Here is a 25729-nt window from a genome sequence, read left to right as displayed (position 1 = left end):
CTTGGCAACATATTACAACTTTTTAAAGTCAGTGGTTTCAGTTAATATACATATATGTAAAAGAAACAGTGAATTTGAGAGAAAAAGCCGTTACGTTATCACGATCAAACCGGTGGAAAAATTCTCTCGCTTGCGAATCTGGTGACGCGCATTTCAGATGAAGTACGGGACGAAACATCATGAAATAAAATCCTGTGTGCCAGGAAAATTGTGGAGAAGGTTGTTATATGTACTTTTACATTAGAACATCACGAATTTCAGAGAAAAAAGGGAAAAACCTACTTTTTGGCTGCATCCGCCATCTTGTTTGTTTGGGTAACGAACGGCGTGATTCTCCCCCTTGGTAGTCGTGCTCTCTTGCAGACTTGACACTCGGTTTAAGTAGGTTAAGGGTAAAATGTCCTTTCAAAAACCATGTTTGTACCACATAAAACGCAGTGGCCCATCAGGTTACAGCATATTGCTAAAATTGACTACCGATGCCTTACCAAAAGGGCCGTGCTGGCCCAGGATCGCTCACCGGAGACACATTGCTTATAAAGGTCGCAGTTTTTATTTTACTGTTAGTCAGTAATGATGTTACGTTTGGTTGTCATTTTTTACCGAAGCTGCATAAATTAATATATAGACTTGTTTAGGAAACTACATTCAAGTCTCGTGAAACTACGACTTACATAGAGATCCTTTAGTCAATGCCAAGTATCTTAGCTCATGGTCCTGTAGTTTCACAACTTTGAAATGCATTTTCCTCAAGCTTATATATGAACTTAGTGACTCCCTGGGCAAATAAATATACGACTTATATGTATTTAATATACAAGCCAATGAAAAGCGACGTTAAGGGCGGGACCGTAGTTAACCCTAGGGATATGACGTATTCAACTTTTGTCAAGACCACAAGGTGATGCTTTATGCCAAATCTAAGCTCTGAGCCATTTATGTAACTTTTATAGAGGACCACCTAAAGGTTCATTCTTGTGAAGTTTGATCAAAATATATCAAATGGTTTTTAAGCTGTTTATAGAAATTGTGGATTACCAAAGACACACTGCCAGGAAACGCAACAAATTTGATTCTGTCTAGCATTTTTTTTCTAGTCTATTTGCACAATTAGGTGAAGGTCAATGAGATGAAAACAAAACTAGTTGTTATCTTTTTAAATTTTTTCTTCCATATCACAAATTTACACAAATCACCAAAAGAAATGTCCACAACAAACATGTTGTATGTTATAATGAAGCATTGTTGACTTTAATTAGTTTGTTACAAACAACGAATGTGGAATGAATTAAGCATCAAATTACCTGTAAAAATAGCATAGAATCAATGTCTAGAGGAAGAAATTTATTATTGAACATATAAAAAGAGAACTTTTTAAGGACAGAAAAGTGTTCAACAATGGCACTATAAAAATCTGCACTAATCTCGGGTAATTGAATAAAATATAATTTTTTATAATAAATACGCAGCACTAATTTTCAATAAAACAAAAACAACCCCAAACCCTCCAATTGTCAAGAGCAGTCAAGTGTTACTTAATCAAATAATATCAAATGATCACACTTTCCATTGCCATCTATTTTGGATTGAAATGTCACATTATATCAAAAGGAAATGTAATCCAATTATTGTTTTCTTACAATTTCATTAACATTTTGAAAATCAAGTTCTTATTAACAATATTCATGGGCTTTTAAACACTGAAATAGTAAACCAAGACATTAGAAAATTTTCAACGATCACACCTTCAATATTTTATAGACACATGTAAAATTAATCAATAATACCAAATAAATTAACAAAAAGCAAAGAAAGTAACACTGGTAAATAAGAAAAATATGTACAGATTCAATACATATTGGATAAAGAAAGAGACAAGAAAGATTAAAGGAAAGCACAAGTTATACATATACATGATCATCTAAACAATCAAATTAACTTATCCAACAATCTAAATAATAACTTCTCCACTATAAACCCATCTATACAAACTCTGTTTAAAACCAGATTTTCTGTCTGTTCTGTTATTAAAAAGCCACTGTACAAAAGTGATTAACAAAATGATTCAATTATTCCCCAAAAAATTATAAAATAAAGAAATTACAATTTGAATCAATGACCAAAGAATCAATGCCCACAACATAATTATATACACAGATGTTATCAAAAACATGATGAATGATCATAACAAGTTCAAAAACAACTTCTCCACGGCAATGATATCATAGTCCAGTTTTAATATAAAAGTCTGCTGGTTTACTTTAAGCAAATAACAGCATTAAATTTTAGCTCTCTCAAGATCTTTAAGTGTATAATGGTTCATATAACAGGGATATATTTAGATGGCATCTATGTCAATCTCGTCATCTCCTTCACTTTCATCATCATTAGCGGAAGCTGGTGATTGTTCTGGTGACTTTGGTTTGGGTGGGGCAATTGTTTCCACGCCAACCTTACCAGTTGTAGAGAATGCAACCTGTAATAGAAACAGTTTTATATCAAGACATTGCAATAACAAATATTAACCACGGAAATATTTAAATGTTGTTTTTCTTTTCTTAAAGGCAAGGAATTGTAATTTCCAGTATACAATTCAATAAATGATTCAATTAAATACTTAAAATTTTGTTCATTTTCTAAAAAAAATTCTCGTGGAAATCAAATGAAAAGAAGTTATAGAAATGGTAACTTTCAGAAATTCGACCAAAATGCAAGCAGTTTTTAACGTTCTTTGTTGACAAAAACCAAGTCAAACTTCTAGCAGCTACATACTTTCCAAGTTCCAAATACTTTAAAAACTGGGTGTAAAATATGTTTTTCTAAAAAAAAATTACCATCTAAGTAAGAGATGTATAGCACTCTTAAAATGTGGAGGTTCTGAAAACAATGCACCGATTTTGGCCTCTATTGCAGCTATTAAAAGAACAATATAAGAACAATATTATATCAATGAAGTTACAAATAAAGAGACAGATAAGTTGAGCACTGACCTCAACTTCATCATCTTCCTCAGAACTCTCTTCTTCCTCGGCCTCAGCCAACCACTTTATAAATGGTGCCGCCTTCTCGTGAATCTCCTGTGCTACAGCTTTAGAAACATACTTCTTTGAAACCTGCAATACACAATTTAATAAATAACGCTGTGCTTAGATGCTTACCATCACTCTATAAAAATGTAGCAATTTTTAGTTCAATTTTCTGCACACTTACGTGGTTTCCAGGTCTGAACCTTGATTATTTTGCAGTAGCAAAATATTTTTTTTGTTTTCTTTTGCACTTTGGTAATAAAAGTAGATTGTTTATTTTACCTAACAACGTTTGTTTGTTTGGTTTTACAGCGCACCGACTCAGTTTAGGTCTTATGGTGCCATAACAGGAAAGATGATTTTGGCAAACTTCGGGTGTTACAATCTTCAAAGCAACACTAGGAGTCAAAACCACCTTACCTGCTGGACCTAAGAGATGTATAGACTCCAGTAATTCAAACCTAGTTGCCTCTTACGATCACACAGGGATAAATGGTGGATGCAGCCACAAGGGGAAACATTAACGTCATTTGGATACAAAACCTTATTCTTGAATCTAATGCAAATTTCATATCACTTTGTAATTGAAATAGAGAAACACTTAAGTTAAACTGCAATTAATGCAGCAAATATTAGGCTCAAACTTGAATTAAACAGATTTCTCAGCTATAGGTACCTTCTTAGCCCAGTCAAGCAAGACTTCCTCCTCCACTATATCCATGTCATACAGTTCTTTAAAGATGTGTGGTACTTTAGGCAGTAAAACATCTTTATGGACATGACCAATCACCTGTTCTACACCACCCAACAAATACTTCTGAGCTTTCTGATTGTTATGACAAAACTGTAAAAAAATATTTTCATTTTGAGAATTTTTTCAAACATCATGCATGTCTTTTCCAGCATTCAAGACAATTGATTTTTCCTTGCATAGAAATCAACCATATCAATTGACAATATTTTTATATTATAATCATATATTTAACAGGTTTAAAATGAATCTGTTTATAAAGCATTCTTCTCTTTTCAAGATGACAAGTTCTTGTATATTCACCTGTCTTTACATACCATTCTATATAATACATACAAGTCTATTATTTTTATTTGGTTGAATAAGGTATTACCAGTAAAAGACAACTCTCTGAGAATAAAATAAACAATGTTAAAACAAGCATGTTAAAACATTCATATCCATTTAACAACTTGAATAACAACATAATCCTATAAGCAAAGTATATGTTTCTTTGATTATCTGTACATATTAAATGATGGTGTCTAATATATGAAGAATACATACATGTAATAACAGTTTACGATGTTGTTTGATTTGACTGACAATCTTCTCATTCATAAGCAGTTCAACAAGTACTAGGGCAGCCTTGTCCTTCACTTCCAGACGTTCTGCCTCAGATAGTAACTCCTGTTCTGCTCCTGCTAAACTCTTCGAGTTGATTTTGTTCTGTACGGAAAAATCACAACATAGAATAGGCAAATCAAAATACTGAATAAAATATCCAATTTACTCTCACATTTAAAAATATTCATCACTTCCAAGACTGAATGGCAATGGTTCATACTAATTTTAACAAAAAAATTGCAGTTTCATAAAAACGATCATATTACTAATTCTTGAAGAATTTACTTGGAACTGAAAAATAAAACATTTTCATTTGTATATAATCATTTAAACTTGGACTCACCTTAACAAACTCGTAGAAAAGATCCATTCTTTGATTGGCAGATTTCTCAAGGTCCTCTGAACATTGCCATGTTCTTGGCAGCATCAGTGGAGTTCCTTCATACGCTTAGCAACTGCCTCGTCACTAACATCTTCTCCCCAGTCTTCATCATCATCATCCTTTATCTAACAAAATCATTAACGACATATAATTAAAGTCATAACAATCATTTCGTTTATGTAACCTATAAAATGCAGTGTTTTTTTCCTTTATATAACTACTACCCTAAAACGGTACCATTCCCAATAGAAAATAGACATTAAAATTCCCAATTTCCAATGTTAAATTCCCAAAAGTGCTGTTCAAAATGCCCACAAGGCCAAGTGATTTTTCTAAAATCATTTAAATCCAACATATTCATATAAATCACCACTCAATAGTTCTATCTGGACAGTAGAAGCTGTTAGCTATCTTTATTCATGATGTCTAATCTCATTTGTAGCTGAAAAAATGCATTGAAAAAATTCCCAATTTTAGTCAAAATAACGCATTTTTTCCCAAACAGTCTGGTACCGGCACCATTCCCAAAGTAGAGAAAAAAAAACACTGAAATGTATACATATACACTTGTCAAGTTCTTAGAAATTCTGTCCAATGAAACTGAAACATGAATATAATTTATTTAACAACATTTTTTTCTCAGTACATAATAACTAGATGGTCAATGTACGAAAATAATAGTTTCAATTAACTTTCAAGCAAGAACAGAGCTATTACTATCACTTTTAAGATGCTGGAAAAGGGAATTGTAGATGAATACCTCTGGTGGGGCTTCAATAACTCCGCCTGAAGCTCTCTGTGCAGCCATCTGTTCCTGGGAGTTGATTTCAGGACTGGCCCTATCATGGTCTCCATCATCTCCATTCATTGTAGCCTTCTCCCCTTTCTTGGATTTTTTATCTTTTTTATCCTTTTTAGCTTTAGATGGGGTGGTGGAAGCTGGGTCCTAGACATACAGAATAATTGTTAATACTGTAACCAATACAGCACATAAAGATCTTCTGCAGTTACTTAGTCGTGACAAAAGGTCTTGCATCACATATATTGTTAAGACAGATCAATAGAAATATGCCAAAACTTCATTTAGCCATGATGTAATAAACTGACATAATGCACCAATTTCATCTGCCTCTAGTTAACAGCAGACTTTCTGCATATTCAAGTCCCTTACCTAAGCTACACTAATGGTGGAAACAGCAAATCCTTGAGGAAAAATTCAAAGATTTAGAAAAAAAACTCAGGCAGTATACTCACCATATCTGGAGGATTCTTGAGAATGAAGGTGGTCAATTTATGGCGCATGTCCACCATGGCAGAGTGTCCACAAGCAATACACCGAGCTTTAATCGTCTGGGTTTTCTGATTGGCACTCTGCAATGTACCAAAACCATATATGTAGAACACAGAACATGATCACTACACTTCAGTACAACTTGCTAGTTTACAGAAGTATTTTAAGTCTTTCTAAACATTTACAGTGAAATAAGACAGAATATTTTTTAAAGAGCTATTCTAGTTTCCAAAATAATAAAATCCCCTTGCACACACCACAAATTTTTAACAAAAATTCAATGTCTGTCGACAGAAAAGAATATTCTTTAACAATAACACGAAAGTATACATTACAAGTAAATGTGCAAAACTTTTAGTAAAAGGCTACAGTTCTGTTAGATTATAGAAATTATCAGACTTACCAGAATGGTTTCAGGGTTGGAACATTCCTGGCAGAGGACAAATTTCTTGATAAAAATATCAAGTAGCTGTTGAAGTTTGCTTGCATCATGTGAACCATTCACGATGTAGCGATCATTCTTAATGTCAAACTGGGTCTGTGCACCAAGCTCACATCCAAAAAATTTTGTAGGGTCTGTAAAAGCAAATACGTGTGTCATTGTAAAGCAAATGCTTCATGAAAATGACTGTAAATATAGGGTTAGTAGTATTTTAAAGTTGTGTGATTACCAACAATTCTCACTGAAACAATTTCTTAGAATTATGTCAGATTGTGCAGATAATTTTGTTGTATTTTTATAACATATTAGTCTGTATATAATTTTATTGTTATTGTGTTTCCCTTGATGATTTATAGAAACTGGATGGCAGCTTATTAAATTGAGAAATCTCAGTTAATGTTGGGTAATCTTTTTTCTTTTATATAAATCAATTATCTTGTTACAGCATTTTATATTGTTTAAAAGAGGATTTAAACTCTGCTCAAAATCAATATCAACAGAAATGGTGAGAAAAGCAAAAAGAACCTAGCTTAAATTCTGTGCAGCTATATTTTAATGTATCAACATTTCTTGAACTGATTTACATAACATATTTTTTATATCTAATTACTAAACCAGGTTCATTTCATAGAATTTTTTTCAACCAAAAAAAAAAGTTCTGCAATATCTGAGTAGTGTTCAAACTGTACAAACTTACATGTTGGAGGTCTTGAGAGAGCTTTAGCCACATCTACCATGTTAACAATAACAGTTTTGATACCATTGCCCTTACCTTCAACCTGAACAATACAACATACATCAATGAACTCAAACTGTTATTAACTATTTTTTGCTAAACATTAAGATAAATGTACATAAAAACATTGCTCAGAAAGTCTTAAATGGAAATTTCATCGATAATAACAATAGGGCTCTAGTATATTTATTTTTACAAAAAATTCTTCAATTTAAAATTACCAACTATACAAAGTTATAATTAAATAAAGTTACAAAATCATAAACAACAAGCAATTATCATAGTATTGCAAGCAATCCATAAGTCCCCTACCGGTAAGAGCCCAAGCAACATTCTATGGGCCATTGGCCATTCACTTAGGTTCCTATTTAAAGTAAATTTGTTGAAAAAGTTCTTTAAAAGTGATCACAGGAAATAGTTTTTATGTACAGACAGACTGAAAGACACTCTAAAGTTATTTTTTAAACATCCCTGTTATCAAAATATAACATTTTTAAAATCCTATCATGATTGAAGAAGTTGGGAGTAAAAATTACCAATTTCTCAAAAAAAAGTCTAAGTTCAAAAGGGGCATAATTCTGGAAATAGTCTTGCTAGAGTATTGAACACTCACAAATGTTGAGTGACAATAAGAAACATTTATATGAAGTTTGAAGTAGATACATTCAGAAAAAGAAGTTATTAAAAAAAACAATGTTTTTTCCATGAAAATTTCAAGTTCAAGGGAGGTAATTCTGATAAATTTTGTGCTAGAGTTGTAAACCTTGTCACATATGATGTGGTTGATGACAAGCAACTTATATTTAAAGTTTGAAGAAAATACCTTAAGAAATAAAGAACTTAGTGAAAAAACTTAAAAACTAGAATCAGAAATCTTGAAATTCAGTCTATTTGTTGCCATAGCAACCAGAATTTTCAACATAGGAAGATAAGAAAAGGATGTGAATAATTTCCATACTGCCATCTACCCATATGTCAAGTTTCATAAACATATTTTCAGTACTTTTTGTGTTATCACTGGATCCAGGTTATGTGTAAAATTTGCCATATTTTCAGTCTATTTGTTGCCATAGCAACCAGAATTTTCAACATAGGAAGAAAAGAAAAAGACATGCATAATCTCCATACTGCCATCTATCCATATATCAAGTTTCATAAAAATATTTTCAGTACTTTTTGCGTTATCGCGGGATCCAGTTTATGTGTAAAATTTGTCATATTTTCAGTCTATTTGTTGCCATAGCAACCAGAATTTTCAACGTAGGAAGAAAAGAAAAAGACGTGCATAATCTCCATACTGCCATCTATCCATATATCAAGTTTCATTAAAATATTTTCAGTACTTTTTGCGTTATTGCGGGATCCAGTTTTGTGGACGGACGGACTGACGGACGGACGTTCTCACAGGACAGTAATTATGTGGCTACTCTATTGTTCTCTCTATGGTTCTTTTTAGCCACACAAAAGAAAATAGCCACATAAAAGCATTACAGAATGAATGACATCGAAGAGAAACAACAGTTACCTATTGTCCCTCTAGCCACATAATTACTCTCCTGTGAGTGCGGACGGACTGACTGACGGACGGACGGACAGACGGACGGAGGGTAAACCTAAAGTCCCCTCCGGTAAACCGGTAGGGGACTAAAAAGGTTTTTTTTTTAAAATACACATTAAGCTGTTGGGCATACAGGTCATCATAACCACTCTTACTTTAAGGATTATAATACTAAACAGGGCTCGAGCTAGTGGGCGATTCGGGCGAAATAGTCGCCGAATTCCGTCTGACTTCGCCGACATCCTACATGAAAGCGAAGATGAAGTCGCCCGATTTTATTGATCCATTATTGAAAATTACCAACAATAACAATAACATGTTGTGTGTGTTTGCTTTGTTTACCCTCGCCGCCGGAAAAAGGGACTGTCATGCATCTCAATCAACGCGAAATGTCATTAATCCGTTTGTTTACCAACATGTCATAATAGACGCTCAAGAACAATTAGACTCCGCCCACGGCGAGATTACCGATACGTGCGAGAAACCAATCGAGGCGACATTATTTAACCAATCATTAAATCGCTAACATACAACTACTTGTAACAATTATTTATGATGGACGAATCAAACGTCAATTAAATTTTCACTATCGAATGATTGTCAGAATTAAGAGGACCGCTCGACATATAACTGTAACGGTAATTTTAAATGAAAGTTATGATAACCTTTTTTGTCGACGAGTTAAATTTGATAAAATTAACGGTGTATTACACTGTATTTATTACAAACGAAGTTAAATCAAAGATCGTTTCTTTCGTTATCTACTTTCATTTTATTTACAACATAAGTGAAATTGAATATAATGTCCGGCGCAAGCTTTTTAATAGTAAATCAGAAGGGAATAACTGTTAATTCACCCATGATATGATCCATGATAGGAATCAACTATGGCTTTTTTATCTTCATTTAATGCAATGGTTGCATTACATGATACTCATTCTTATTACTTGTTTCAAACTACTTTTAAACAGAGACATAGATAACAATAGTTATAATAATAGCTATCTATGTCTCTGTTTTAAATCAAAATTGAATATTCTGTTGTAACACAAATCCAATTCATTTAATAAGATATGTACAGTGAGTCAACATAATTGCGATAACAAACATCGATAAATGAATCTCCTCACTTCTCCCTAAAGTCTCCCCACTTCTCCCTAAATCAGCTGGGGGGAGAAGTGACTTCTCCCTAAATTTTGAACCTAGCTTGAGCCCTGCTAAAATAACTGTACATCTATCTATCATACCTTCGCTATGATTTTCGGCATCTTATATCTATAGAATTGGTCAGTGACCTCACTGTTGACGTTGACGGTCGCCATAATTGCGATATCAAGTTTTCACCGTCTTTATGTCTAGTACAAATATTACAACTTCTAGGTAGCAGATGATAGTCACAGAAATCTATGAACTTCATATAACTACTTGATGTGGATAAACCACAATTATCACTTCTTTTTCTCGACGAAATGGTGCTTGTTTGCCAGCGCAATGGCTCTGAAATGACAATAAAAATGATGAATATGTATTTTGTTATATTATGTAGAAGATAATACTACAAATGCATTCTTTACATTATTGAATGCTGCCAAGCTACCAATAACAGGATACGATCTCTGTGCAGTTATCAAGTCTAGGATTTAATATTTACGGACTGTCCGTAAATTTAAAGATAGTCTAGAAATTTAAAGATTTTTCAACCCATAAGTTTACAGATATTCAATGTGAAATTTGATGTTTTAAGTTTTACACTAAAACATGCAGCTTAAAATAAATAGAGGATATTTCTTTAGTTCAATGTAAGATCGGAATATATTTCACCTAGTGAGCACCAAAATGTATGTTTCACGAGTGGCGCAGCCACAAGTGAAATATGAAGTTTTGGTGGTCACAAGGTGAAATATATTTCGATCTTACACTAAACTTAAATTTTTTTTTTATTACATGCAAAGAATCGTTTTAAAAAGACATTGAACATAATACTGAATGAAAAGCACGCCAAATAATAATACAACTTGACGTCATTTACGACGTCACATCATTTAAGTGTGTACCAAGTACTGTGTACGCTGGTATTTCATTGAAACAACGTAAGGGGCTTAAATTCAAAACAGTGAAATTATCAAAGTGGTAATTTCACTGTTTCAAACAGTGAAATTACCAGTTTTATATCACTGATATATTTCTATGAACCATCGAAAAGCATGTAATCAATTGTTTTATTGACTGTTTTTACTTAATGTCTGTAAATTTACAGATAAAAAAAATCTGTAAAATTATGGATTGTCCAAAAATTTACAAACTGTCTGTTAGTATCATAAAATCCTAGACCTGGATATATTTAAACATATGCATATTGAAAAGAAATCATGTGATAAAACAAAAAGTTGGTCTTACTGCCTAATATAGACCTCAATGAGTTTTGTTTTTCAAACATATTACCCCACCACTATAATTATTTTGCTACAGAAATTATAATTTGGCTAGTAAATGATTTCTTGACGATATGCAACTTTGATAGGAAATAAGACACAAATTAATACACTAAAATTTGAACCATGTTTAAAACGTAACTGTTTTTCAATTTCAATTTGTTGATACAGACAACTTACCTGTAAGTTTTACTGAAGCCACTTTCTCTTCGATATGTTTCATGTATGATTGCTAGTTATACTAGTATTAATGTTCACAAGTAAGTGATAGCTTTTAAACTGTATCCAGTACTAAGAATAATTTTCTTAATCATTAATGTTAACCAGTTATAAATATAATATTAATCAAAGGATTTCAATAGCCAATCCCTTCACTTATCAGGTTATCTTGTACACTTGAATCTCATGTTTTCACATTTGATATTGACTATATTGTTATTTTTAGTGTATGATAAAGCAAAACAAACAAAAACGTAAGTTCCATTTAAAATAAAATTTAAAAACTGGTATTCCATAATGAAGTCATATTCTAATTTATTGCCCAGCACGTGGTATCTATGACCTTGACCCAAGTTAAACGAAAACAGCAGAAAAAAACTGAAATATGGAAACGTAAGTATGACAATTATCTTACCTTCAATACGCAAAAACTTCATAAAAGAAGCTAATGATACGGTGAAATGGAAGCAATACTGCCAATGTGGCGCAAATTATATCGGTCCCAGACTGGCCCCAATATGAACAGCTGACACTGCCACGTAAATTACGTCTGATCGATTTTTATCTGTGGAATATAATGATTCGTGTGTGAAGTAATCAGAACTATAAGCAAAATTTACAAAAACTTCATATTGAAAGAGAAATATGGAAATACACACAAGCAATATTGTTCGTTACCTCTGGAAATTCTGGCTCGTTGCCTTGTGACGTGACGTACTTCCGGGGAAAAGGCGCCACCTGATAATTACTATTGACACGTATATTTTCCCGGTAGATTTCCATCCAGTGATGCACGAACGACAACTCTACCGGATCAGAACGTAACTAACTCGGAAATAGCTGACAGAACTTTAATTATGACCACGGACTTTATATGTAATTAAAGTCCATGTAATAAAAGAGGTATATATAAGGAACCATTATTAAAACTACTAAATATGTATACAGGCAATGTTGAGTGATTATTTAGCAATGATACTACATGTTCTTAAATTAACCCTTTATCTGATATTTACGTGTTTTGACGGCTTTTCGCCAGCCCCTTTTTTTGAGGCCCCAAACAGTGAAAAATGCCCTATTTAGACCCAAACACTGTTTTTCGCTTGAGAAATGTTGATAAAAAAGTGGTCATTTTTTTCGGCGCCGACCCTTATAAAAAAAATACACCAAGGGGTTGCCAGAATGGGGATGTACCCCCTACTGTTTCGGGGGGGGGGGGTGAAAGGAATGTCAGACATTTCACTCCCAAGACATTTCACTATTGAGACATTTCACTCCCAAGACGGTTCACACCTAGACGTTTCACTCCCATTTTGTCAATTGTATGGACGTTTCACTCCCAATTTTTAGAAAATTTTACTAGGAAAGTTAACCAATTTTGATTTCATTAATATCAAACAGTGTAAAAAGGAAATTCAATTTGATGTTTCATTTTGTTGATTTCAATGGTAATATTAGAAGATAACTCATTTAATTATGGGTTGAGTGATAAGAGGTGTAAATGAAAGACAAATTTCTGAAATATCACTTGTATTGTAAGAAAATTCTTTTTATAGTAATTAAATTTTAAAAAAATAGAATAACATAGAAAGAACAACAAAGACATATTTTAAGTATCAGTTTAAATATTGAAATCACTACCAGTAAAGTAATTAATATTATTCAAATAATAAAAAATATCAATAATTATATTAAAATATATTGACTATATAATGACTATTTTTTGTCTTAAACAATGAAATGCGAAACGTGTGTGTAAAATAAATTATTTTTTTAAAATTATTTTCTTCATCAATTTATTAAACAATAGCCATTAAACAAACTTCAGTAATTGTGGTGTTATCTCATCGCCTAATTAGTTTTATAAACACTGAGACAATCATCTAACAGTTTGACACCACTATTAAATCAGTTGTATAAACACTGCACTTAAGATTCAACAGTTTACTAATCAGTTGTTTATTGGACCATTAAAATATTTTTTGACAACAGCCAATTTAAACACAGAAACTTCAGTCTCCATAAGTTTTGTTTATATAATAACACATGACAAATATTGAAAAAGTCCCAATGCTTCTAATTTAATTTAAAGATATTTCTGATTTCAATGGCCATTAAAATTTTTGACATATATCGCAAAAGCACTATACTAGCATTAAACAATTTTGAGACGTCCCCCCGTTGCCATGGTAACAGGAAAGATTGAGCATGCAGTTAGAAAGGCTATGGTCCAGTCAACATTTATGCCAAGTTTTATCAGAACTGAAGCATTTTTCATTGTTTCATAGCAGTTTAAACTTGTAACAGGAGGCTTTTCAATGACAACGGCCATTTTTTTCACAAATATGCTCATGAGGGAAAGGGTTAACTAAAAAAATAAAAAATGTTACAAAACAACAATTTTTCACCAAAATTAGGCGAAAGGCAACATGTTAACATGGAAAACTAGATTTTGGGTTATTCCAAAGTTTTTCATAATTTTTTGTTAACTAAAAAATTAAAAATGTTACAAAAAACAACAATTTTTCACCAAAATTAGGTGAAAGGCCACATGTTAACATGGAAAAACTAGGTTTTGGGTAATTCCGAAGTTATTCATCATTTTTTGTTAACCCTTTACTTCATATTTACGCGAAACAACGCACTTTCGACCCCTCCCCTCTTTTATGCCTCAAATAGTAATAATATCTTCAAACAATATCGGCCTCATTGAAACAACTTTAAATCGTGACCTTAATATCATTAATGAATGGTCTAATCAATGGCTTGTGAGTTTCAATCCCAATAAAACTGAAGTTATGTTTTTCTCTTCAAACACAAATCCTAAGCCAATTTTATTCTTTAATAACAATCGTCTTGACTTTGTTGATCATCACAAACATTTAGGCTTGACAATTTCTCATGATCTCAAATGGCATGAACATATCGAAAAAATAATGTTATCAGCGTCAAAAGTTTTAAGTACAATGCGTGCTTTAAAATTTAAACTTAAACGATCTACTATGAATAAAATATACATCTCTTATATGCGTCCGATTTTGGAATACGCCTCAGTAGTGTGGGACGGTTGTACATTAAACGAAAAGCAATCACTTGAACAATTGCAATACGAAGCCGCGCGCGTCGTTACTGGGTTAACTAGGTCTGTATCGATAAATTCATTGATTAAAGAAGTAGGCTGGGTATCTCTTTCTGACAGACGTAAAATTCAAAAGTTAGTCACGGTTTACAAAGCAAAAAATGGCCTTGTCCCTCATTATCTTGAAGATCTCTTCCCAAGTACTGTTTCAGAAACATCAAACTATCCACTTCGAAATAATAACAATTATGCAACATTAGCTCGTCGTACTGAAACGTATAATAGATCCTTCTTACCTTCAGCAATTGAACTTTGGAATTCACTTGATGCTAGTATTCGTAATGTGGAATCACTAAACATATTTAAAACTAGAATGAAAGAAATGTTCAAAGCTCCTATTGTACCTAAACATTTTTTAATAGGTGAAAGACTATTATCAGTTTTACACTCACGTATAAGAAACAATTGCAGCGACCTAAATGGTGACTTAGTTAGAAATCATCTTAGTGAAAATCCCACATGTCATTGCGGAAATGCAGTTGAGAATGCTGAACATTTTTTCTTTAAATGCCCGAGTTATCAAACGCAAAGAATAACACTCTTTACAGAAACTAGGACGTTCCACCCACTGAATACAAATCTACTGTTACTTGGTAGTGATAGCCTAGCATCGAAAGATAATGAAGTTATATTTACTGCTGTCCATAAATTTATTAAAAATACAAATCGATTCACTTATACCTAAACATTAAACCTTTATTGTAATCAGTTATAAATGTACTTAGAATATTATATAAGAAGTAATTACAAATACCCTGTACCCAATATAAAGTAAATGCACATAACAGCCTTAACGAAACCCGTGACACTTAGGGGTGGGGGGTGGGGGGTAGGTTATACTGAATCCTTAGATCATCCATATTATAAATTTATAATCTGTTCGATTACTTTATTGTATATTGTTAAAAATCGTTTCTTACGATTCATTCCATCAGCAATTATACATGATATACACTATGTTTATGTTATATGCCATTAAGTATTGAATATAGTTTTTTTGTTTCATTATTTACCGGGGAGGGCCGACCGCTAATGTTGTAAGAACTTGGGCCCAACCCGTTTGCTTTTGCTGTTTGAAATACATATGAAATTTGTATCTGTATTGTATATACATGTATATAGCAATAAAATATGATTAAACTAAAATAGTGAAAAAATGTCCTATTTTGGGCCCGAACACATGTTTTCGTTTGAAAAATGTTGCTAAAAAAGTGAGCACTTTTTCGGCGCCGCCCCCAATCCAAAAGATACATCAGGGGGTTGCAAGAAGGGGGATGTGCCCCCTTCTGTTTGGGGGTTTGAAGGGGGCGGTAGCCCCCCTCATCGCCAAGAAAATTTTGGACTTGTGAGAGGCTAAAAATGACCCCAGGTCGATCATAAGGTAACATGTAACCAACTCTGAAAAGCCTTTGACTCTATCCCAATCCCTTGAGAAGTTGCAGCACTTTGAAATAAATTTTGATGGAAAAAATCAAGGCAAAATAGTGATTTTTGGGAATTTTGAGATGTCCCCTCGTTGCCATGGTAACAGAAAATTTAAGACTGAGCATGTCGTTACAAAGGCAATGGTTCAGTCAACATTTGTGCCAAGTTTGACTAGTATTGATGCATTTTTCATAGTTTCATAGCAGTTTGAACTTGTAACAGGAGGCTTTTCAATGAAAACGGCCATTTTTCACAATATGCTCATGAGGGAAAGGGTTAACCAGTTATTTCACTACGTTGACGAATTATATTTTTTAATTAAAATCAGACCCAGTTCCATCCGGGGGCTTAAGGGGCTTAAGCCCTGTTCTGTTATTTTTTTCTGTCAAAAAAATGCATTAAGAAGTAAAATATCTGCAAAAACTGTTTAGGATAAATGTAGATCACTAAATCCTTGTTTATTTGGGCCTGGACCCCTGCTGAGCTCCCTGTCATAATATACTTTCAGTTAAAACACTGCATGCCTTAAGGCGACAATATGTGTTAGAATATATATAGAGGCAGATTCAAGCGTCTGTTTAATACTGAGTAAATTAGTATTAGAAAAGAGCCTCACACTCTTAATAGATCTACTGGTAAATGCAGTAAAAATCATTTTTACTTTTTATAAATAAAAAAAAAGTGAGTTGACTGTATCTGTTATAACAGGGCTTTTTCGGCCCTGTTGATCATTTTCATGGGAGGTCTAGCTTTTCTTTGCTCAGTCATTTTATGAGCGGGTTTTGTCTGTCCTGTCATTTTTGGACTAAGGACTTTAGTGCGTATCCCGTGGGCTATTGTACATTGAAGCACTTTTTTTCAAATTACTTTAAATCCTAGTGTTCATACAATTGTTCAACTCAGACAGAAAATTGGTTATTAGAAAATTAGCAATATATGTATTAAAGCGTTTGAAAGACGAGACAATTTGGAAGATTAGCATATCAATATGATATTATTAATGTAGTAATATAGTTTTTGACATTTTCAATCAACTTGTTAAACTATGTCATGTTTTGTATGCAGGTTATATATGTGAATATTACTGATTGAATTAATTATAACATGATTTCTTGATGCATGTATTGTAATTAATAGACATGTGCATGTATATTATGATGATAGGTGTCGAGTCCAAGTCAGAAATAAATAGAGAAAAATAGAATCCCTAAAGAAAGTTCAACACATTAAAATTGAAAATGTTGCAGGCTCGGTTTGATTGAGCCTGTTCATGGACGGTACTGGAAAGTGCAAGTTACCGTCCACGCCCCCTAGCACCGGCTTAAGCAGAATTCAACATTTAACACGAAAATGGTGAAATTTTGAATTTAGAAACATTTTATGTTCTATTCTATTCTATGTTTCTATTGTCCGAAAATTCATATCCAAAGAGTGACGCGTTTAATCAGATTATGTTGTTCACACTTGATTGCTGTAAATTAGCTGTTTATTAGTTACACGTGTTCGGTACACCTTCAAGTAATATTATTATTACTATTATTATTTGTACAAATCTATATTTATTTTCTTTAAATTTTAAAACTAATATTGCAGTGTATATGGATATATTTTAGTAAAATCGTAAAAAGTAAGCGATATTGAAACATTCGACTGATGCGCAGGAAAGTAGTCCAAATGTAGCAGCTAAATATTTTGTTATGGAACATTTTATTCCATTTTGATATATAGGGGTCTGTATGTTGTTTTTAGATTTATAATTCAGCTAGAAACATTATCTATTATTTTGTATATTTGGAGGTTGGCATCCTCATCTGAATATTAGAGCTAGAGTGTCGCCGCCTTTATACAATTTAATTAAGTTGTTGTACAAAGAAGCCAGATTCGTGAATTTTCAAGTACGGCTTGTGAGGGATGTAGCACTTATTCATTATCCCTCATGTACAGACTCAATCAAACCGAGTCTGCAATCCTTCTGTTATTTGGTTGTGATTAATGCTTCCGAGGGATCACTTAGTTTCCAAATATTTTGTATCAGAGATGAATCTGCGGTGCATGCAACAATGGACTTACCAATCAATGCAGTCGCAAGCTTGGGACAGGTAAATATGATTCATCATTTTTGTGTCTAATACTTAAAGTGACATAACGACCATTGTTTTCCCCTGTCAAGTTGAATTTCATTAGTTATATATTTGAACAGAGGCTAGTAAAATGATGATTTACTGATAATTGACCTTGAACAATGTGTATGATACAATATAAATATGATTCATATTAATTTCTAATCTGTATGATATCATTAAAATGAATATACATGTACATCTATATTATAATTGTTGATCTATATTATAATTGTTGACTCTTAAATACTTTTATTTAATATTTCTGCTTGCAGCTATCGCGGGAAACAACTATCAGCAGGCGATGTTGAAAAAAGATTTCGAGCTTAAACCAACCAAGGGTATTGAGACAAAAAGCAGAGTAATAGTGTAAAGAAGTGACAGTCACCTATAATTCGTTGAAAAACTACTCATATGCCTCATGAATATGCAACAGTGATACTGCTTCATATGTTTAAAGTAGATGGAAGATAAATGTTAAAATTGTTTTACTCAGATAAAATATAGATTGATTATCATATATTTTGTTCTTGTTTTCTTTGTAATCCGTGGTTTGTCATTTGGTATTCCTGTCCACACACAAAAAAATGTTGTTTTTTTTTATCAATATATATGCAACATTTAAAAAATGAAAAACGGATAAAGAAAAAAATGAGGCCGATCTGAATTGGGACTGATTTGACTGTAAATCATTTTATTCATTCAGTGTTAGGTGGTCTGTAAACCTAAAGAAAACTAAACTAATATATTGACATTTAGCAAAAGTGGAAGGTAATCCAGTTTTAAGTTTATGTAAAACAATAGTGAGGTTAATCATGTTTCTTTCGGAATATAAATATCTTGGAATACTATTTTCATCTTCGGGTAGTTTTACTGAGTACAAAAAAAAGATTGTATAAAAGCTGTGACATACGATAAGTTATATTATATCCCAGATAAAAGGGCATTAAAAACAAATTTTAAATTAGGCAAAGCTTTCAGTAATTTGAATACTTTTACTAATGTTAATACTTTATTGCATTTGTTTGTCGATACTGTTAAACCTGTACTTCTTTATGTTAGTGAAATATGGGGTACTTTGAATACATCAACCAGTAGAGTTAACAAATAGTTTTTTTATTATCTTTAATGATATGCCATGTGAAAAATTACATAAAAAATCCTAAAACATGTGTTAGGGGTTCACAAAAAAGCATGCAATGATGCGATTTTAGGTGAATAGGGGAGATATCCTTTATATTTTGATTACATAATCAGTTGTATTAAGTATTAACCAAATCTGCAGTTAGTGAACTTTTCAAAAATGCTTATGTTGAAAGTGAAAAGTTGTATAATTGTAAAAAAAACCCAAAAAACAATTGGTTATCCAATGTATTTGTTTATACTAAAATATTTTAAAATACCTCAAAGTCAATATAATGATAAAAATCTATATGTTATTGTATGAAAACAACTGTTGAGTAATTTTAAAATACATTTTATGGATTAATTGAAAAATGCGGTAGATAATGATGCACTGTTTAAAACAAATTTTTGTATGGAACCTTATTTAGCAATAATCAAAGATAAAGATATTAGAGCTTGTTTTACAAAGTTAAAGATAAGTTCTCACAAATTACAAATATCTAGAGATCGGGAGACATAAAAAAATCAATCCTGATAGAAGATTTTGCGAGGTGTGCAACTCGAAAGAAGTTAAAGACGAGCTACATTTTGTTACTGCTTACAATGTTTTTACGAGTCAACGCAACATTTTATATAATAAAATAAAAGATAGGCATTTAAACTGTATGTTGTATGGGCTGTATGAAATAGATATTTTGACTCGACATTAATTTCCATAGGTATTCATTTACTGTACAGGTATTTTGTTACAGATTGAATAAAATCAGAATGGCACATTGACTTCGTATTTATACTGAATTTGTACACGGACTTTAAACAAGTACAATCGTTGAACTCAGTTGAACCACGGATTGTCAATTGGTTTAAACATATTTATTTTAGCTCGATTGCGAAACAAGTTCTTAATTGCAACTTATATTAATCACTTTCGAGTCCGCTTCCTGGAACCAACCAGCTGCAGTACTGGTGTCATATGAAGAAACATGGTCGTGACCCGATTAGGGCCCGAACCCATGATCTCTGGGTTGAGAGGCAGACACCTTAACCACTAGGCCACCGCTCCCCTTGGATTGTCAATTAAAGTCCGTGTTGTTGCCCTGTTATGTAATTGCCGAGCTACGTACGAATTGCGAATGACCTACGAACTCCGTTTGAATAGCTTTCAGAATCTCGTGCGATTTTACGGGAAATGACGTTAACTTCCGCCATAATGAAATTTACAAGATGGGAGTGATCTGAAGCTGTCAAAAAGTCGGCTATTTTCATCTTGTTTTGAAAGAAATTTTGGTAAACAAATACATTATCAAATAATCATCCATTTCAAATAAAGTTTTGCTTGTCCACCCATTACCAATACTTAAATGAGTTACTTTTTCTTCCTAATTTTCAATAATTTTATGCAAAACAACGAAACGCTTGGAAAAATTTACACGAAAATTATGGACGGAACCACTGATTTTCATTGCTGACATTTTTATATGTTAGATTAGCCAAATGAAATTACAGTCTTTTAAATCCAATGCAAGAAGAGAGATAAATCAAAGCATTATAGATACGTGTGGAAATTATCTTGATTTATTGTTGTCTGTGGTTGGTGGTGTTGGTACAGTAGTTATCACTCACCGGATTACAATTCACAGCAGCAAAGCTCCACATTGAATTTACCAGAGCACATTTCAGCCACCGCATCGTTCCTGGCAGGCTACCTGTACTAGTTGCTTTAACTTTAGCAAGGAACTGAGCCTTCTGTACATACCAGAGCAGAGGTATACAGTGCTTAGAAAGGATTTGATGTTCAATCACAATGAAAGTGACCTGCGCCGCCCGGAATCGAACCCTGGTCACCTGATTCACAGTCCATCACTCGACATATTGAGCTAAACAGTCGGCTCAATTGATGTCCGTTTCATTTAATAGGTTTGAGAAAGTCACTGATAAATATAATAGTAAAATTGAAATTCTCTGGCTAAAATAATTCAGTTTATCAATCTTACCTTTTGTTTATGACAACCTTCTTGTGGGATAGACATCAAGTGTCCAGGGTTGTCATTAACATTTTTTGCAGAAGGTTTGTTTTGAACTTGAGGCGGTCATTTCTGTCTTTATCATGCATAACAAAGAGTGTTTTCTAAATTTTGAGGCGGCCCATAATGCATTTGAGACAGGCATTTTGGCCTCCTGCCGCCTCTTAATGACAACCCTGAGTGTCATACCATAACACAAAGGAAATGGCTAGCGGTACAGGCCCTTACTACTAGCCAAAAGTTCTATCCATATTGGATTAAAACTTCATTCACATTACCAGTTACCTTTAAAGTTACATTAAATAAATATTTAAAAATATTTTGCTGTCGGCCTAAAAACAAGCATTCTACAGTTTCATTAACCTTTTTAACAGTATTGTTGAAAATCTCATCAAATATTGTTCATAAATTAGGATTTTAAATGGAAAACCCCACGGTAACACTAAAGTTCGTATACGAATTTTAATATGCAAATGAAGACTATAAATCAGCTCGTGTATGCGCTGCGTCATATTGATATAGTTGCTATCCGGAACACAGTAATTATGAGATTTTCTTGTGCAAACACAATTCAACCGTTTTAGCTTCAAGGTGCACTAGACCTGGGGTTCAGATAAAAAGTAATCATCTCATAAAAAGGATTAATTTAAATTTGTATGAAAACATCCGTTACAACGTGGAAATATACCGTTAGATTAGGACTGCTGCATATAGTTTGTTGATTTAATATTGATGTACAGATGATATGAAGGCGGAGTTTCTCATGCAAACAGAAATTGTACTTCCGATTTCGCCACAATGAGGTTGCCCATTTTTTATGCTTATAAAACTTATTTTGGTTGTCTTGACACCAAAATAAAATCTGGAGTCGATATGAAACCCAATTTATTAATAAAATGTCGCAATTTCTATTTTTATGAAATTTATTAAATGTAGCTTTAAATAAGCAGATGGAAATTCTGTTGGCAAATTATAATTATTAAAGAAATACTTTGTCATAAACTAACAACCGCTGGAAATTTATCCATGGATTGACCCGCGATAGCATTCTTATGCAATTTTGAAAACTAGTGGGCTGCATCTTTTAATGGTGAGCAAACAACCAGCTTGAAATTTTCAATGCCCGCTTAAAGTAATCAAGATGAAATTTTTATTTCAAATATATATTACATCTTTATTTAAATTATTGTCCTTAGAAATGATTTAATAATGTTTTAGTTTATTTCTCTTCGTATTTTCACACAGACTTTAATATTAATTATTTCAAAAGAAAAAACTTTCAATCATCAAACGCTAAAAAATTAATATTAAATTAATATACCTAAGGTAATTGATAAAAACTTCATGTTATTCAATAAAATCTTTTAGAAACACAAGTTTGCATATTTCTTATTGGTTTAGGTTGTTTATATTAATCAAAGTGCTGCAGCACTGAATGCGACAGACATGCAACCGGAGAGACATTAATTTAAAGCTTTTTTAGAAAAAAAAAAATATATATATATAACAGAGAAAATTGTCCCAATTATATTGATCTGATATAATTCAGATATTCTACTTTTAAGCATTCAAATACAGAATGAAATTTATGCCTAAAAACTCTGGTCAAACTTGTTAATCAGTGTCCTTATCGATTTATTCCAAGAAATGATATGTAAGTAGAAAAAGAAACTGTCAACGAAATATTTCTAAAATAAAACCATGCAAATAAACTTCAAGCATAATACATTATACATGTGAGAATGCTATTTAGAATTGCTTCGTGTTATATCATAGTGGGCATATAGACAATAAAATATAAGTCATTTGTATTTTTATTTCTCTTGGATATGTCTCATTAAAAATATTTTTGGTTAAAATCATCAGCAATTAATAGTGTATTTTTTAGAATTTTTTATTTACAAGGTAAAGATGTAGAGGCCAGAACACATCGTTTTTATTTTAATTTAAATGTCACTTAAGCACTACAGTCTTTAGTTGTCCTTTTCAATTTCACACTAAATTACATTTTCAACTCGTTTGCTTCTTACAATTGTATAGAATTTCTAAAATTATTGCATGTAATCCGCTGGTTTATTACATGTATAATGTGTACTCCCTAATCGCCTGTCCGAAAATCAGCACAGGTGAAGCAGAATCTATTTTTAGAATAGCGAAGGTTAACTCATATCGTGACCTAGAAAAATATGTAAACAAACCACAAGAATCGAAAGTAGAACTGATATTATAACTTCCTTGAATAAAGATTACCATGAAAGACTACATGGTGGTAAAGTGTTGAAAAACTCTCTTGTAACATCCATTTTCAAAAAAAGACAGCCATTGTACTGTATCTAATTTATTAATAACTGCTGAATATTCAGCTAAACCCGCGGTATGAGTCACGGAAATAGTTCTTCTTTTATTAATGCGCGAGTTATTCTAGAGTCACGAAAAACTTTTGATTTGTTAATAATAATGTTTTGTATAATGTAGAAATATTTATTGGAACTCAGAGCTTACACCTTTATTATAGTATAATTTGCTGTCCTACTTTTTCGACAGCGGTAAATCGTTTCGGCAGTAATTTGCATATTGCGCAATAATACTATGTGAATACAACGTTTTTATCAATCATATACGTTCATATTTTAACTTGGATAACTTAATTTGAAATTGAAAAGGCTAAATATGGAAGATTTTTAGATATCCCGACAAAGTATGGGAGTTTTAAAGGATCAAATTCATGTACTATTTCTTGGGCTGTTAATCGGTTAAGGACACTTTGCGCGATTGTAGCCGACAAAATCCCATGTGTAGATGACTTAGCTCTGAACGCGCCTGAGGGCACGTCCGTCGCAAAAATGCTGTACGACTAGTCTTTACAGTGTGTATAGGCTAGTTGTACATGACTCCCTTACACTTACGGCTAGAACTTTTGGCTAGCAATACAGGCCTGTATGGCTAGTCACTGCCTATAAGAAAGAAAAAAGTATATTACATAATTAGGGTTTAACGGTTTACCATATACCAATATATTGCAATATGAAAAACTAAATTTTGTACCACGGTACGCTTTTTGGAAAACTGGTATTTTATAAAAATCATAATTTTCAATTAATTGCCTTCTAATTTCGTACAAATTTCGCATAAAATCTTTAATTGGCAAATTTTAATGGTGCCAACGTAAGATAAAAATATCTGACAACTAGTACAGTTAAAAGTCAATAAGCTGTCCAGATTTGAAAGGTCACGCGCCACTAGTATTGTTTATCAAACTGTGTGACACTTAACTTTCTATTTAGTCCTTACATTTTTATTAAGTTTCTACTAAGAATATATAATAATATACATATGATGATAAATACTCCCATCTTTACATCAAAACATATACTCTCAACAATAAGTATTGCAATATATTGTAATACGCTTCGGCAAAATGGCAATATATTGCAATACGGTTTTTGCCGTATTGTTACACCCCTATTACGTCAGTTTTATAAATTAAGGTAAACAACATTGATTAAAAGCTGTTAAAGGTTTTAAACAAGCTTTGCAGAACAACACAAAATAAATATGATAATTGCAGGAAAGTGCTGTGTTGAACAGCTCAGTCTCAAGTGTGGCAACTAAATGATTTTCTAGGAAAAGCCATTCCAAAAGTAATTACTAAACTGTTGTTCAGGAAAGGTAGACTTCAATAAATCTGTGATTGCTTTTATGCACTGTACAACACAGCAGCCTCTACATACCCTGGGAAAAGAGTCATGTTTTTACCTTTTGTCAGTCCCAGCACTGCTGTGTCAATGATTTTGTTTTGTGACAAAATTGTTGGGGATATTATAAATCTCTACATTTGGCTTTTGGCAGGGATTTTAGTATTTTACCATATATTTGTAATTTGTTGACATGTACTGGTGTAGTAATGTTAGGAATTTGACAGGGTTCTAATTTTTGAAAATATGCACTGTTGTCATTTATATCCATTGTGAGTTTGTTTAATCAAAATGTTTTATTACATATTACTTTGCTGGTCATCTGTGATGGTTTTCTCAGATGCTGGCTTTATGTAAATAGTTTATTTTTCAATTGAAGAAGTCTTTGAGATTTTTTTTTCAAAAGCTGAAATGTAACTAGGCTTTTTATGCCACCGCAGCATCTGCGATGCGGTGGCATATAGCGATTCATCTGTGTGTGTGTTTGTTTGTGTGTGTGTGTGTTATATAGATTATATAGTGAACTTAAAAAATCTTCTTGTGAAAAACTACTAGTCCAATTTCAACCAAACTTGGCAGGATTGATCCTAGGGTGAAGGGCTTCCAAAGTTATTCAAAGAATTTCATTCCATGCTGAAATCTGGTTGCCATGGCAACCAAAAGGATTTCTAAGAAAAAATTAAAAAAATCTTCTTGTAAAGACTCAAAAGGCCTAGAGCTTAGATATTTTGCATAAGGCATTGTCTAGTAGACCTCTA

General features: G+C 32.5%; 2 protein-coding genes and 1 long non-coding RNA gene across 5 annotated transcripts in view; 2 read left to right on the top strand and 1 right to left on the bottom strand.

The window, feature by feature from the left end:
* Positions 1-1153: 1153 nt before the first annotated feature.
* Positions 1154-12255, bottom strand: LOC132720125 (eukaryotic translation initiation factor 5-like). Its single transcript, XM_060704155.1, is given in 14 exon segments — positions 1154-2476; positions 2991-3113; positions 3703-3870; positions 4324-4485; positions 4727-4786; positions 4788-4814; positions 4816-4890; positions 5526-5711; positions 6020-6136; positions 6460-6632; positions 7196-7277; positions 10040-10289; positions 11859-12008; positions 12122-12255. Coding segments are annotated over 12 exon segments (1386 nt in total). The 5' UTR covers positions 10115-10289; positions 11859-12008; positions 12122-12255; the 3' UTR covers positions 1154-2338.
* LOC132720126 (uncharacterized) lies at positions 11606-18803 on the top strand. 2 transcript variants are annotated; one of them, XR_009624304.1, is made up of 3 exons: positions 11606-11836; positions 17805-18106; positions 18403-18802. It is a non-coding gene; the product is annotated as an uncharacterized LOC132720126 (long non-coding RNA). The 2 variants fall into 2 exon arrangements; XR_009624305.1 differs by lacking the exon at positions 11606-11836 and adding an exon at positions 12227-12346 and having other exon boundaries at positions 18403-18803.
* A 1595-nt stretch (positions 18804-20398) lies between these two features.
* Positions 20399-25729, top strand: part of LOC132720122 (kinesin light chain-like) — a 57332-nt gene continuing 52001 nt past the window's right edge. The window contains exon 1 of one of the 2 annotated variants that reach the window (XM_060704127.1): positions 20399-20539. The gene's annotated coding sequence lies outside the window, so the exon portion shown is untranslated. The remainder of the gene's footprint in view (positions 20540-25729) is intronic. The other variant, XM_060704137.1, reaches the window with a different exon arrangement.

The sequence above is a fragment of the Ruditapes philippinarum genome, unplaced genomic scaffold, assembly GCF_026571515.1.
Source record: "Ruditapes philippinarum isolate M1 unplaced genomic scaffold, ASM2657151v2 ctg3735_1_1_1_1, whole genome shotgun sequence".
Classification (NCBI taxonomy): Eukaryota; Metazoa; Mollusca; class Bivalvia; order Venerida; family Veneridae; genus Ruditapes; species Ruditapes philippinarum.
The sequence above is the reverse complement of the archived record's forward strand: the minus strand, read 5'-3'. Positions and strand labels throughout refer to the sequence as shown.